A 17,076-nucleotide genomic window follows, 5' to 3' on the forward strand; every position below is an offset into this window, starting at 1 on the left:
CCTCCTAGACAAATGTTATGAGATGCTAAGTGGTTGGTGCAGGTCAGTGTTCAAGGACCAGAACTGTTCATGGCTTCCAGTCCATTGCTGTTGAGAGCGCAAAGATCAGATGTGAACTATAACTTATTTACTACCAGGCCTCAGTCTTTGGCTGTTGATACCTTGGGCTTTGTACGGACATTTAGATCAACCGTTTGTGTTTGTTTCCAGCTACTCCTGATCAGATAATAGATCTTGGAACTGAAATATGTCCGGTTTCAGAATCCCATCATGAACTTCTGCCCGATAGTCTAAGAGCCTCCGCGGACTTTCTGTTGATGCCAACAGACTCGAAACCTAAACTGATGACTCCTGATGCTTTCATGATGCCCAGTGTTACAGTTCAGCAGGTAAATCCTCACACTTTTTTTGTTTTAGTATTTCCATTTTATTATTTTGAGCACAAGGTTCGATAATCTTTAGTATTGATCGAAGCAAATCTTTTTGTCTAAAACTATATATCAATCTGCTCAGCTTCTCCTGATCCATACCATGCTGAGCGACGTGATCTTTGGATCATAGATTGGAAGTCTCCTCGGTCAAAACTTTGCTTGAATGCTGTACGGAGAGGTAGCAAAGCCAACGTCGGGATCAAGTTTAAAAATCAACGGTATTCACCAATGTCTCGCAAGACTTCTGAGATATTGAATTTCACCTCACTGGAGCCCATACATTTGAATGCTGTACGGAGACTGATCTCCATAAGCATTCAAACAAAGCGAATCTATGATCCAAGCTCTCTTCACTCAACCCTAATAATCTTATAGCTTATTTAAAGAGAACATGTCACCACAAAATGCAGTGCAGTCTGTAGGCAGCATGTTATAGATCAGGAGCAAAGCAGATTGATATCAAATTCACCACTGAATTGGAAGTACAATGTAAACAGTCTCATAATGGCTCGGATAAGTAAAAGCGTTTCAGAGTTATTACCACATAAAGTGACGCATGTTGTGAATGAGGGCATTTGTTTTCTCATGTTTCCCACACCTCCAGCAAAAAGCCTCTAGTTAATGAAAATTCTTTAGTTATTTCGTATATTGGCATTTTCTCCAAGGTGGCTCAATGACTTTGAGGTCAGGAAAATGTGATTGCCACCACAGAACCTTCAATTTCACCTGGCGCTTCCACTGAAGGGTCAACGTGGTCTTATGTTTGGCCTCATTGCCCTGTGGCAAATCCAAGTGCACCCCATGCACCGCTTCCTGGCAGATCCTGCTGATGGAAACTTATGAGCTCAGATGTATAAAAAGTTTATTTGCTTGATGTCGTCTGCAAGGTTTAAGGAACTGCTTTATTTAGTTTATTGCTATATTTTATCTTATTACAGATGGTCTCCACTTCTACAAGCCTTGGTTCACTCACCTCTGTTACTACACTAAATAATATCTCAAGCAGCGATACGTCTCTCTCCAGGTAACACTTCATTCCATTAGTTATGCTCACTGTAAAGTCTTATCTGAAGTAAAGTCCAGCCAACCGGATAAAACACTGAATGTCTTTATTTCATCTTCATAGGATCTAGACAGGTACAAGGACACACAGTGACTCTTAGTCGTGGGCGTTCCACTCGGAATGCGCCAGAAGTAAGCCTCAGTGTCACTTTTTGTCATTGTTCCTGTCTGGATGAAATAAATGTGTCTTTTATCCAATTGGCTTTACTTCATTTTCCTTGCCTTCAATACTGGTGATCCACACTTCCCTCCGTCCCCCAGGATTCCTCCTTGAGCTGGCCATAATTTTTGTTAAGAATCCACATTACGTCTGACATCAGGTTTGTTCTTTATTTTTCTGACTTTACAGCTTAGGGCTGATTCACATCTGCACTTAACTGATGCATCAGGCTGCTCCAGCTGAGCAACAGCCTGCCGTAGTTCACGGCATCCAGCATAGCCGGATACAGCCCTTTGACTGTAATGGGATCTGGGGGTGATCTGGGTGCTTTCCTGTTTAATGCCAACAAGGTCTACATGCAGGACTTTTTGTCCGTCCGAAGCTAGTAGCACTTATGCCAGAAAAAGGCTACATCACCGCCAGATCCCATTTCAGTTTGGCTATGCTGAATCCGGTGAACTCTAGCAGGCTCTACATCTGCCGGAACATCATGCCAAATCAGTTAAACGCAGATGTGAATTAGCCCTAAAGAAACTCTCCGGAAGCGATTGTATTCTTTGGGACATTAGAAAGGTACATGATTTAAATTGTATTGAAGGTAGTTTTCTTACCAGTGACTACTTGTGAGTCCCTGCAACTTCTCCTATCAGCTCAGGTTAATAGGAGGTATAATAAAGTAAAGCTTTGCAAAGCTTCCTGGGTTCTCTTCTCCCCCCTCAGTGCTGAAGTGTTATCAGTCCACTCTTCTTTCTGCCCCCCCCCCCCTTTTAATCGACTCTGGGTGGGCGTGGCCTGGTCGGGCATGTGAGAGAACGCAGCACTGAGAGGCTCCCGTCCTGCTTCCCTGTGATCCTGCACCATCCGGAGTCTGCAGCGTCACTTGCCATCTGTACGGACCCCGGGCGACATCCCTGTGCTGTGTGGCTCCCTCCAGTGGAGGTCAATCCGGCACAGGAAAGAAGGGAGCATAGATATGTCAGGAGCCGCGGTTGGAGGTGCAGGCTGCGAATGTTGCGGCCCGCCTGGGTAGATATGCACGCTCCTCTGATGTGCCCCCTTCCGACACCAACGATTAATACCCCTGTACACCCCTTAGGGGAGCCCATCACAGACCCTACTGCAGGCTCTGAAAAGGCCTATTTGGCCCCCAAAATGGTGGCTTCGCAATCCGCAGGAGGGAAAGATATGCAGGAAGACGCCCCATCATCTGAGGTACCAGCTACACTCATGGCGCTGGAGAACACTTGTTCCTGGAGATGAGCCCACTATTAAAGATATTTTCACATTCTTAATACAAATATGGGCAGCTTACAGGAAAATGTCTCCATCAGGCAAGACCTCAGGCGGATGAATGAAAGCCCCAGAGTTCTCAAGATATCTCTCCTGGCATTAATTATGGTCAGAATATGGCTGACCAACATAAAATTGAAGGATGGAATGTTAGGGGACTGGGAGAGGCAGCAAAACGCGCTGCGGTATTCCTAGCGCTACAGCACTATCGGCCTGCTGTGATTTGCCTGTCGGAGACTCATTTGATTCCCACCTCCACTCACTTGCTGCACAAACCGTGTGGGGGTCATTCTTATCACTCGACACTCTCCACGCATTCCAAGGGGGTGAGTGTGCTTGTGCCCAAATCTCTACCATTTGTCACTCGTCTCGTATAGATCCTATGGGTAGATATTTGTGCCTGCGTTGTACTTGTTACCACTCCTCTTTTGTCCTAGTAGCGGTATATATCCATTCCCTATAGTGGCGAAGTTTTAAAAGAGCTAATGGCTACATTAAGGAGCTCCCTCCATGTCCCATTTTAATAATAGGTGATTTTAATACTTGTCCGTCCGCAAGGTTGGACAGGACGGGAGTGTCAGGTGCAGATAGAGACACTAATTTTGCCACAGTATTACGAGAGCTGGATCTGCATGATATCTGGAGGGTGAGAAATCCGGACATGCGCCAATTCTCCTGTTTTTCCAGCGCTCAACTTTTCTTCTCTAGGATTGACCTGGCTATAGGATCTCCGAATATGTTGTCTTTGGTGGTGGATGCTGCCTACCTGCCGAGGAGTCTATCTGACCATTCCCCTATACATGTAGTGCTCCAGTTGGGTGTAAAGAGACCTTTTGGTGTTGGTACATGGAGGCTCAACCCTTTTTGAGCTCCGGGAATTCTTTACTAATAATATTGGGTCGGCACCTATGGGAGTAGTGTGGGATGCCTGTAAGGGTTTTATCTGTGGATAATACATCCAGCTGATTAGCCGCCATAAAACGAGGTCCTGAGACACCTTAAAGGGTTTCTGTCATCAGAAAAATCGTTATGTATCTGGCTGACATTAGCGATGTGCTAATGTCAGCAGAACATAACTGTATGCTATATAACTCCCTGCCTGCTGCCGTTCCCTCAATATGAAGAGTTTTATAATATGCTAATGAGCCTCTAGGTGCTAGTGGGGCGTTGCTGCAGCACCTGGAGGCTCCGTCTTCTCACCCTTTGGCACGCCCATGTCCAGTTGATTGACGTCCTAGTTCTCCTCAGTGCCCCGTAAATCCCACGCCTGTGCCGTCCCGTTTAGTATTTGGCGGAAGTTACTCCGTGTGCATTCCGTTTCCGTGTGTCTGTCTTTATTTCCGTTCTGCAAAGTAATAGAACATGTCCTATTTATTGTACGCATACACATCTGGGATGCCCACTATTCTCCCCCCCCCCCCCCCCCCTTTCTTTTCACCCCAGCTATTGAGCCACTTGCATGCCTACTTCGATTTTCAAATAGAATTATGGGGTTCCCCATGGGAGCCAGAGAGGAACGCGTTTACCTATATGCAGACAACATGCTCATATACAGTACAGACCAAAAGTTTGGACACACCTTCTCATTCAAAGAGTTTTCTTTATTTTCATGACTATGAAAATTGTAGATTTACACTGAAGGCATCAAAACTATGAATTAACACATGTGGAATTATATACATAACAAAAAAGTGTGAAACAACTGAAAATATGTCATATTCTAGGTTCTTCAAAGTAGCCACTTTTTGCTTTGATTACTGCTTTGCACACTCTTGGCATTCTCTTGATGAGCTTCAAGAGGTAGTCACCTGAAATGGTCTTCCAACAGTCTTGAAGGAGTTCCCAGAGATGCTTAGCACTTGTTGGCCCTTTTGCCTTCACTCTGCGGTCCAGCTCACCCCAAACCATCTCGATTGGGTTCAGGTCCGGTGACTGTGGAGGCCAGGTCATCTGGTGCAGCACCCCATCACTCTCCTTCATGGTTAAATAGCCCTTACACAGCCTGGAGGTGTGTTTGGGGTCATTGTCCTGTTGAAAAATAAATGATGGTCCAACTAAACGCAAACCGGATGGAATAGCATGCCGCTGCAAGATGCTGTGGTAGCCATGCTGGTTCAGTATGCATTCAATTTTAGATAAATCCCCAACAGTGTCACCAGCAAAGCACCCCCACTCCATCACACCTCCTCCTCCATGCTTCACGGTGGGAACCAGGCATGTAGAGTCCATCCGTTCACCTTTTCTGTCTCGCACAAAGACACGGTGGTTGGAACCAAAGATCTCAAATTTGGACTCTTCAGACCAAAGCACAGATTTCCACTGGTCTAATGTCCATTCCTTGTGTTCTTTAGCCCAAACAAGTCTCTTCTGCTTGTTGCCTGTCCTTAGCGGTGGTTTCCTAGCAGATATTCTACCATGAAGGCCTGATTCACACAGTCTCCTCTTAACAGTTGTTCTAGAGATGTGTCTGCTGCTAGAACTCTGTGTGGCATTGACCTGGTCTCTAATCTGAGCTGCTGTTAACCTGCGATTTCTGAGGCTGGTGACTCGGATGAACTTATCCTCTGCAGCAGAGGTGACTCTTGGTCTTCCTTTCCTGGGGCGGTCCGCATGTGAGCCAGTTTCTTTGTAGCGCTTGATGGTTTTTATGACTGCACTTGGACATTTTCAAAGTTTTCCCAATTTTTCGGACTGACTGACCTTCATTTCTTAAAGTAATGATGGCCACTCGTTTTTCTTTACTTAGCTGCTTTTTTCTTGCCATAATACAAATTCTAACAGTCTATTCAGTAGGACTATCAGCTGTGTATCCACCTGACTTCTCCACAACGCAACTGATGGTCCCAACCCCATTTATAAGGTGAGAAATCCCACTTATTAAACCTGACAGGGCACACCTGTGAAGTGAAAACCATTTCAGGTGACTACCTCTTGAAGCTCATCAAGAGAATGCCAAGAGTGTGCAAAGTAGTAATCCAAGCAAAAGGTGGCTACTTTGAAGAACCTAGAATATGACATATTTTCAGTTGTTTCACACTTTTTTGTTATGTATATAATTCCACATGTGTTAATTCATAGTTTTGATGCCTTCAGTGTGAATCTACAATTTTCATAGTCATGAAAATAAAGAAAACTCTTTGAATGAGAAGGTGTGTCCAAACTTCTGGTCTGTACTGTACGTGTGAGATCTGGAAGGATCATTGGGTCCCATAATGTCTTATACAGGACTGGTCGGGTCTTCGTATAAATTGGGACAAGTCCATTCTGTTCCCGCTGGACCCGGCCCTGCTGGCCTCTCCCTCCTGTCCACTCAGCTGCAGGTTGCTCACAACTTCAAGTATTTGGGAATCGTGGTTTCATCAAATGCTGGGCATTACGTGAAAAATGATATGAATCCACTACTGAACAACATGTTCGAAAAAAGTCAATGCGTGGTGTAAACTGCCAATGTCTGGGATAGGGGTGGGTTTTTTTCAATACCTTTTTTTGTACTACAGTTGAAAGGATATTTATCTGTATCGTGTGCTTATATTATTGAAAGTTGGATGTCAATTATGAAAACGTCTTGATAACTTTTTCTGAATGTCCAATGGGATTGTATATACCCATCCCTTTATTTTCTGAAGGGTTTTTCTTTTTCTGTTTTGTAAATTGAAAAATGATCTTATCTAAAAAAAAATCCTCACCGCTCCCTTCTGTTTCTGATTCCCAGAACCTCCTACAATCAACTGTTTGAGGAGGCCGCAGCGCTCCAGTGTTTTAATATGGGGGAGATATAGTTTATGCTTCGGTGTAGCAAGTGGTGGCGGTTTTATTTTTATTTTATTTTTTACATTTTGTGCTTCCCATAAGTCATACAACACCTTTTGGGGGACATTTTACATTTACAATTTTTTTTTAGTGCTGATTTCTGCTGTAACAGGGGCTGACATTCCCCCAGTTACAGGGGAAATACAGCCCCCAGAGACTTTACAATGCTGTAAGGCATAGCTGCAAATCTGTTCTGAGTCTGCTAAGACTCAGGAGCTCGTGCAGCGCCCTATATGGATGAAATCCTTGCAGCGGAACCTTGACCATAAACCCATAGAACACAAACCCAAAATTTTTTTAAATGATAATTTACTATTTATTTCTTTTTTAGGTCTGTTGATGAACTTACACTCAGTCCAAAGCTAAAAATGGAGAATAGCCTAACTGGTTGTATGAGTGGATCAAGTAGTGGAAGCTTTCAAGCATCTTCAAGAACCCCTGCAGTGCTTATTCCCGGACTGTCTGACTCACTAACACCTAAACCTCTTGTTCAGGTATCAGTAGCTTTCTTTATTGTAGAAATTGTATTTTGTTGAGTAGACCATACAGTACATCACATGGTTTTGATAAATGGTGAAGAGTTTATGGTCGGCACCCTGAGCTGCTGGTTATCTGCAAGAAGTAGATCCGATAAACCATTGGCACTCAAGAACTGTGATGCAAAATGTATTTTTCTTTATTAAGAGCTCTCCAATCATGACCATTTAAGGGCTGACATTAGTGTTTCAATCTGTCACGGCCTGAAATATACAAACATGGAACATGAGTCATTGGAGCAGTGTATTGAAAAGTTTAATGTGTTTTTTGTGGCTGCAGAATAGGAAAAAGAAACAGGAATGCTGCCAATAATTTTGGGGTTTTGTTTTTACAGCACTCACAGTGCGGTACACTGTTCTGTACCAGTCATACAGTGAGGAACAATTTGAACACCCTGCGATTTTGCATGTTCTCCCACTTGGCAATCATGGAGGGGTCTGAAATTCACATTGTAGGTGCATTCCCACTCTGAGAGACGGAATAAAAAAATCAGGAAATCAAATTTTTATGATTTTTTTTTAAGAATGTATTTGTCTTGTACTGCTGAACATAAGTATTTGAACACCTGAGAAAATTAGTGTTAATATTTGGTACAGAAGACTTTGTTTGCAATTAGAGGTCAAACGTTTCCTGTACTTCTTGACCAGGTTTGCCCACAATGCAACAGGGATTTTGGCCCACTCCTCCACGCAGATCTCCTCTAGATCTGTCAGGTTTCAGGGCTGTTGCTGAACAACACAGAGTTTCAGCTCCCTCCAAAGATGTTCTATTGGATTTAGGTCTGGAGACTGGCTAGGCCACTCCAGAACCTTGATATGCTTCTTAGGGAGCCACTCCTTGGTTATCCTGGCTGTGTGCTTCAGGTTGTCATGTTGGAAGACCCAGCCACTGAGGGAAGGAGGTTGTTGCTCAAAATCTCATAATAAATGGCCCCATTCATCTTCTCCTTAATACAGTGCAGTCGTCCTGTCTCCTTCGCAGAAAAGCACCCCCAAAGCATATTACCACCCCCCATGCTTCACAGTAGGGATGGTGTTCGTGGGATGCAACTCATCCTTTTTCCTCCAAACACGACGAGTGAAATTTAGACCAAAATTCTACTTTGTTCTCGTCTGACCACATGACTTTCTCCCATGCCTCCTCTGGATCATCCAGATGGTCATTGGCAAACTTCAGACGGGCCTGGACATGTGATGACTTGAGCAGGTGAACCTTCTGTGCAATGCATGATTTGAAACCATGACGGTGTAGTGTTCTACCGACAGTGATCTTTGAAACTATGGTCCCAGCTCTCCATGTCATTGACCAGCTCCTCCCTTGTAGTTCTGGGCTGATTCCTTTCTTATGATCAGTGATACCCCACGAGGTGAAATCTTACATGGAGCCCCAGTCCGAGGGAGACTGACAGTCGTCTTTAGCCTTATCCATTTTCTAACAATTGCTCCAACAGTTGATCTATTTTCACCAAGCTGCTTGGCAATTGCCCCGTAACCCTTTCCAGCCTTGTGGAGGTCCACAATTTTGTCTCTGGTGTCTTTTGACAGCTCTTTGGTCTTGCCTATGGTAGTAGTTGGCGTCTGACTGACTGTGGGGTGGACAGGTGTCTTTTAAGAGCTCAGACAGGTGCTACTAAGTTAGATTAATGATGACTTTTAAAAGGCACAGTAACAGGTATTTGAGAGCCAGAATTCTTACTGTTTCTCAGGTTTTCAAATACTTTTGTCTTGCACTGCTGAACATAAGAACTCTTTAAAAATCATACAGTGATTTCCTGAATTATTTTATTTTTTATTATGTCAGTGGGAATATACCTACAATGTGAATTTTAGACCCCTCCATGATTTCTAACTGGGAGAACTTGCAAAATCGTAGGTTGTTCAAATACTTCTGTTCCTCACTGTATGCACACATGGCGCCTCCCTTGAACACCTCCAGAATAATGTCTGAGCAAATCAGTCTGTTAACTATTTACAGACAGTGGGGCTAATTTACTCTACCAATTATTGGTTGGCTTAGCTTGAGACATAACTTTACGCCAGAATTGTGGTATAATTTTGTCGCACATTAGACTATACCCCATTTCCTGTGAGGCCAGACTGTCTTGTATGGTAAGCCATGCCCCTTTGTCAAACTAGGCGCGGAGGATTTCCAAGATATAGATGTGCCAAATTGCACCAAATTTTGGCACAGCTTACCACAGTTTAAGGACCAGTGTTTCCGTGGTCTGCTCCTTCTTGTAAGCATGCTAGAATCCAGAGTTTTCTTTGATGGCCACAAATGTTTGGTCAAAGCTTTTCTTCCCTTAGGCTTGGGGGAATTATTAGAAGGGTTTTCCAGAACTTCAGTATTGATGAACTGTTCTTGGGATAAGCAGTAGACTGTGGGGGACCTCAAGGAATCAAAGTGGAAAATGCAGACTTCAGCGCCCAACCAGTTGAAGAAACTCCAAGGTTTATTGATTATAAAACATGATGTGTTTCAGGACACGTACATATCTCATCTGAAGGGGCTTTCTTTATCTGGTTGAGTGCTGGAATCCTTATTTTTTACTGTGGTTTCTCGAGGTCTCCCAGATCCTTCTTTACGTCCTGTGTTCTGCTGATGCATTGTTTGGACACCTGGGTTATTAACCCTCTTCTCTATGCTTTTATTATTTGGGTTGTGATGAGCCACAACCACAAGTTGAGAGCACTATGCCTCTATGCTGCAAAAGATGGAACATATCTTACCTTTTCCGCCACGTCCAGCAGATCGTGAACCCATTAAAGTCCACACAGTTTGCAGTCCGCAACACTGTGAATGCAGCCATACATATCGTATCAGTAGCGATCTACAACCCCCACTAATCAGCTGTTAGGAGTCATGGTCACCAGAACACACAGAGCCAGAAGCAGACCATTCCATACACTGTGAGGCGACTGTTCACAGGAATAGGGGCGAGGCTGCAGTGCATGGAGCTGTTGGACCTCCACCAATCTGATGACCTAACCTAAGACCTTATTCACACATCTGTTTTTGGTTCAGTGATTTCCATCACTGATTTTGAGCCAAAACCAGGAGGAGTACAGCCTACTCGGAGAGTATAATGGAAAGATCTGTACCTGTTTTGTGTATATATCAGCACCTGGTTTTGACTCGCAATCACTGACCATGTGAATAAAGCCCAAGGATTAGTCATCAGTACTGAAATACTGGGAAATCCCTTTTATCGCCATTCTAGAGACATAGGCAGCGTGATTGGTAGGAACAAGTGGTGGGGTTAGTTTCACATGATTTGTCGATGTCAGGGCACGTCTCGTATTACTGCTGGTTTGTTGGAGCACAGCGTCAGAAAGCAAGAGTATGAAGATAAAAAATTTAATAAAAATGACATAATTGAACTCAATGTCATTGACACTACACCACTTTTTTTATTTTTTTTGGGGGGTGGGGGGGTGCAGCCGATTCCGTTTTAAGAACAGTAAAATGAAAGGAAAAATAAGGTATTCTGAGTAGGAACATTTTTACACGAGTAATGTAAACGATGTAGAGGCTGGCAATCTTGCCTAGTCTTACAGCCCCGCTGACAGTCAGACCCCCACCAGTCTAACACTAATATGCCATCAATATTAGAGAGCTGGATAACCCCTAATAAGAAATATAGGGCGGTAACTTACAGGTCAGAAGCGGACTTTGACTTTGGAATTGATGCAATCATAGTGTCCAGAAGTTAAGGAGGCATTTGACTGCACCATAGGAGGTGATTGCAGAATCCAACAATATGAGATTAGAATGGCTTATTTTTTTTTATTTTTTTTTAAAATAGTAAGATGCTGGCAGCCTGTCAACCCCTGGGGCTTTCCTAATTTAAGGAACTTGATTAGTGTCTAACTTATTATTATTATTATTATTATTATTATTATTATTATTATTATTATTATTATTATTATTATTATTATTATTATTATTATTATATATATTATATTTTTTTTTTTAAGGTTTCTTCACCTAACCTTCCCATAGAACTCCAGAGTTTGGAACCCTTGGTGGTACCACAGTCTTCCCCGACTCGTGAACGATCTCCTGATGTGATATCAAGCGCTTCCACAGTCATATCCCAAGATATGCCAGAAATTGCTTCTGAGTCACTGCAAAGAAGTTATCCGTCAACTATATCTGTTGTCCAAGAAGAGAATTGTGCATCCAACCATGCCCCAAGCATGAGCTCTGCCGCTTCTGCACTTCAGCTTTTATCGACGCGTAGCCGCAACACATCCGAGCTTGGACTACGGCCGCTGGAGTTTCCCTCTTCCATGGCTGATAGTGAGCTTGTTAGTGCACCAGGTCTAGAAAATTCAAAGCTTAAGGATCAGATGGAGGAAGTTATTTCCCAGCCGTGGCCAGCAGCACCTGATATAACGCGAGAAACCAATAACAGCTTAATAGAAAGGTATATTTTTAATGAAGGTGTGTTATAGTAATGTTTGCAAATTTTTGCATGCACTATATGGCTAAAAGTATGTGAAGTTACCTTCTGATTACTGAGTTCAGCTATTTCAGCCACACTTATTGCATACACGTTCATAAAATCTAGCACCCGGTATGGGCTCGCTTAGGCCTAATTCACCCTTCCTTCTGCTTTGAGCCCTACTGTATGCCCAAATAGCAGTTTATGACCACATATGGAGGGTTGCTGTACTTGGGAGAAATTGTTTTTTGGGGTGCTTTCTCTCCTACAAACAATTGTGAAACTTGAAATTGTGCCAGATAGAACACCCTTAAAATGGAGCCCCCTAAATCCAAGAGGTGCACCTTTATGAGACAAGTATTAGCGTCAAGTACACACTAGTACCACATGTTGGATATTTCTGTAAAAACTGTAGAATCAAGGTAATACATCTTGAGTTTTGTCTCTCAACAGCTGTTAAATTTTGACATTTCAGCTCCATTTTGAGTAAATTCCTGTGAGATGCCTAAAGGTTAATAAACCCTAAGGGGTTAACCTACTTAATGTACAGTGATCCCTTAAGATACAATGGCCTCAGGATACAATATTTTCAACATCCAATGATCTTTTCTGACCCATCGTAAGTTGAAACCAGACTCAACATACAATGTCTCAGACCCAGATCCAACCAATCAAGGCCACCTCTCTAGTAAAGTAGCTGTATTAGCTGACTGCTATGTGAAGTCTTGTTATCCATCTTGGTTATCTGCTTATTTTTCTTGAATATTCCTTTTCTTGGATGACATTTTAAAGCTTTGAAACTGATTACTGAACTTACAATAGTTTTCAAATACAGTGGACGTCCTGGAACCAATTAAAGAGGACATTTTATGGGTCCAGACATTATGAAATAAGTAGGGGGTTGTGTAGGGCATAATTCATGGATGTACTATTGCTTACTAGTGTGTCTGTCCGGCGCCCTGTTCCTCCGCTGTGCCCCAGGTTCACTTTGCCCGCCTGGTATGCTAATGAATAGCATCAGTACCTGTTTATCAATGGGCGTCTCCTTCTCCCTGGCTGTAGCGCGGTCCAATCACAGCGGAGAGCGTCACAGCCAGGGAGAAGCAGACACCCAATAAGAAACGGGGCATTCTCCTCCTCCCTGTACTGATGCTATTCATACCTCGGGGACCACAGCAGGGGAACAGGGCGCCGGACAGACACACTAGTAAGCGATATTACATCCATGAATTATGCCCTACACAAACCCCCTTAGGGCTCTTTCACACTTGCATTGTCCGGATCCGGCGTATACTCAATTTGCCGGAATTACAAGTGAACTGAAAGCATTTGAAGACGGATCCATCTTCAAAATGCGTTCAGTGTTACTATGGCAGCCAGGACGCTATTAAAGTCCTGGTTGCCGTAGTAGTGGGGAGCGGGGGAGCGGTATACTTACAGTCCGTGCGGCTCCCGGGGCGCTCCAGAATGACGTCAGAGCGCCCCATGCGCATGGATGACGTGCCAATGCGATCACCGCACGGACGGCAAGTATACTGCTCCCCCGCTCCCCACTTCACTTTACCATGACTGCCAGGACTTTAGTGTCCTGGCAGCCATGGTAATCATTCAGAAAAAGCTAAACGTCGGATCCGGCAATGCGCCGAAACGACGTTTAGCTTAAGGCCGGATCCGCATTAATGCCTTTCAATGGGCATTCATTTCGGATCCGGCCTTGCGGCAAGTGTTCAGGATTTTTGGCCGGAGCAAAAAGCGCAGCATGCTGCGGTATTTTCTCCGGTCCTAAACTGAAGACATCCTGAACGGATTTCTCTCCATTCAGAATGCATTAGGATAAAACTGATCAGGATTCTTCCGGCATAGAGCCCCGACGACGGAACTCTATGCCGGAAGAAAAGAACACAAGTGTGAAAGCCCTAATTTCATAATGTCTGGACCCATGGAAGGTCCTCTTTAATACTGTAACTTGAGGGACCACTGTTATGTTTAAAAAAAATTATGCCAATACAAAGTGGAGATTTGGTGAATGTAAAATATTAGCTATTTTGTGAGGTATGACTTTGTCTTAGGCCTTATGCACACAACTGTATCCGTTTTGCAGTCCGTATGCGGTCTGCATTTCTTTTGTAGAACCATTGCTTGCAATGGCTTCGTAGTCTGCATTTTGTGGTCTCTTTTTCTGCGACGGGCATACGGGTTCAGAAAGCACACGGATCATCTGTGTGCTTTCCAAACCCATATGCCCGTTCCATAAATAGATAGAAAATGTATGCTTGTTGGCAAAATGCAGACCCATTGAAGTTTATTTTCACGGATCAAACATACACCCATTCTTTTCCACGGGGCTGCAAAAAGTGAAGACGGCAAACGGATATCATCCACGTGCTGTCCACATCCATTTGTCATGTATCTCTGCGGCAAAAAAGATAGAACATGTCCTCTTCTTGTCCTTTTTGCGGAGAAAAATAGAAAGTTTTACAATAATGCCATTTTTACATTAACACTCGTATGTATGTCTGTGAAGGTTCTCATTCATCCAGATCATGGTATATTAATAGTAATAAGTCAGAGCAACTGGACTTGTATTTTTTCTTAGACGTCCCACTCGTCATCCAACTGGCATTCTCCATTAGGATGACTTGTACTAGAAATCTCCGGCATTAGTGTCCTATGACATCACATCCCTCTTCATATGCAGAGGCAGCTCAAACATTGAGGGCAAAGTTAGGCCAGACGCACCCGAGTGAGTTGAATGAAAACTCGCAGCGTTTCTGTGAGAGGTCTCATTCTGGCCTCCGCACCTCTGACTGAATCGCACAGCATTATACTGCGCTGTCCGCATCCTTATGTCCGTTCTGCATCTCCACAAAAAAGATAGAATATGTCCTATTCTTGTCTGTTTTGCAGAAAGAAATAGGCATTGTTTTAATGGATCTGCAAAAAAAAGATGGAATTTTTGCTGATCCGCATTTTGTACTCTGTAAAATACATACAACCGTATGACGGTGGCTCCAAAGTTGAGAATTTATTTTCACGAGCAAATGCAAAACTATTTCTTTTCAGTGACCGCGATGATGAAGTGGCCACATTTGCAGCCAGCCTAAATAGTTTTGGAGGAAAGGGACAGAGTCCACGTCTGCTTGTGAAGGACTGGAACACCCAAGGATCGCCACGTTGTTCCCCAAAACCCTACAAGAAGTGCATCAAAGATGACATGTATGTCTTTACATTATATACATTTTTCTTTTGGCGCTACCAGTTTGATTTTAGTAGAGTGTAAGTTCTGATAGTGTATGATCCTGAAAAAATGAAAGGGAATATGTCACCCTAATCTTGGACTATTATCTGCAATATTACATAAGTAGTACTGCAGATAAGAGTCCAGATCTCTATTTTTTTATTTTCCTAGTAATCCCCCGGGTCCCCTGCTGTGTTCTGTGGGGTTAGAGATGCTTAAAGGGAGTCTGTCACCCTCATATGGCCATATGCAGTGCTTACATGGCTATATAGCACACCTATACGGGATTGTAACAGTACCTTTGTCTTTTCCTTTAGACTTGCACCAGCAGGAAAAACTGAGTTTAATTCATATGCAAATAAGCCCTCGCAAGTGCCCAGGGGCGGAGTTCAGTGTGTAGGTGCCCAGGCTGCTCTGCCTTCTTTTCACTTTACTCCTCCCCAGTCTCTGCCCTTGCCCGCCCTCCAAGTCTCTTGCCTCATCGATAGGTTCAGACTTGAGGGCGGGCAAAGGAAGAGGCTGAGGAGGAGTAAAGTAAAAAGGCGGCACAGCAGCCTGGGCACCTACACACTGAACTCCTCCCTGGGCACTTGCGAGGGCTCATTTGCATATGAATTAAACTGTTTTTCCTGCTGGTGCAAGTCTAAAGACAAAGGTACTGTTACAATCCTGTATAGGTGTGCTACAGAGCCATGTAAGCACTGTATATGGCCATATGGAGGTGACAGACTCCCTTTAAGTAATTACCGACGTATGCTTCCGCCTTGTGCTCTACACATCCACAATTACTGCACATAATTCTATCATTTAGTCTAATTTTTGGAGTATTGTCTCTATAGTGAGCACAAATAAAAGGGATAATTGGCATTCCTGTGCTGTTGCAGATGGGGTGGAGAGCAAATAATTGACTAGAACATGGGCTGGGCAGTTAAAGGGCACTTACATCAGAAAGGAATATTGTTTATTTATTTTTTTACTCAATAGAAAGCAATTTTTAAGAATTTTTCCCTGTGTTTTTTTATTTTTCATTTTAACAGTACCATCCCATTTTAAAATTAAACACAGTATATTGTCTTGGGGTACTTTCACACTAGCATTTTTCTTTTCCGGCACGGAGTTCCGTCATAGGGGCTCAATACTGGAAAAGATCTGATCAGTTTTATCCCCATGCATTCTGAATGGAGAGAAATCCGTTCAGGACGTCTTCAGTTCAGTCACTGGCGTTTTGGACGTAGGAAATACCGCAGCATTGAAATGTATTAGTGCCGGATCCGGCATTAAAAATACTACAATGTCGAATCTGTGCTGCACCTGAGTGGTTAACTGCCGCTGATCACAGCTCCCTGTCAGAGGTTGGGTGCCGGCTGTGGGATTCTGCCACCGACACCCGCCTCCTGTATTTGTATTAATGGTTTAAAAAAATTGGTGGCGCAATGCACCCCCAACCCCTCCAGTATTAAATCATTGGTGGCAGTGGCCACAGGGTCCTCTTCCTTCCTTCCTTCCTTCCTTCCTTCCTTCCTTCCTTCCTTCCGATCAGAGCCCGAGCAGTGTAATCACGGGGTTTAGATCGGTTACCATGGCAGCAAGGATGCTCCTGAAGCCCTAGCTGCCATGGTAAGCTCCCTGCTGCTGTGTGCGCAAAGCCCAGGGCAGCATGGAGAGTGTAAAGTCCTATTCACCCTAATAGAGCTCTATTAGGGTTAATAGGAAAAGGGATCAAAAGACCCCAGGTTCTAGCCCTTAAGGGGGAAATGGTTATTAAATAAATAAAAAGTGAAAAAACAAACAAAAAAAAATGAATATTAAGTATAAATCACCCCCTTTCCCAATTTTACATATATTTATAAACAATAACTAAATAAACCTATATCACCACATCCAAAAAGTCCCAAAAATTGAAATTATATAAAAATATCTCCTATTGATTCGATTTCGATACCATAAAAAATAAATAAAAAAAAGTATTCGATACCACGCGATTCGCGTGGTATCAAACTTTTTTCTTTTTTTTTTTTTTTTTATGGTATCGAAATCGAATCAAAATTTTGGTATCGTGACAACCCTACTGCATACGTCACTCTCCTGTTGCGGGGGGAGC

The 17,076-nt window shown here is 43.4% G+C and overlaps 1 protein-coding gene across 1 annotated transcript in view; it reads left to right on the forward strand.

Moving 5' to 3' along the window:
- Positions 1-17,076, forward strand: part of EDC4 (enhancer of mRNA decapping 4) — a 98,626-nt gene that overhangs the window by 42,116 nt on the left and 39,434 nt on the right. The window contains exons 15-19 of the mRNA XM_044269760.1: positions 211-389; positions 1,370-1,455; positions 7,085-7,247; positions 11,268-11,719; positions 14,801-14,953. Coding sequence (XP_044125695.1) covers positions 211-389; positions 1,370-1,455; positions 7,085-7,247; positions 11,268-11,719; positions 14,801-14,953 — 1,033 coding nt within the window. The remainder of the gene's footprint in view (positions 1-210; positions 390-1,369; positions 1,456-7,084; positions 7,248-11,267; positions 11,720-14,800; positions 14,954-17,076) is intronic.

Source organism: Bufo gargarizans, chromosome 10 (genome assembly GCF_014858855.1).
Source record: "Bufo gargarizans isolate SCDJY-AF-19 chromosome 10, ASM1485885v1, whole genome shotgun sequence".
NCBI lineage: Eukaryota > Metazoa > Chordata > Amphibia > Anura > Bufonidae > Bufo > Bufo gargarizans.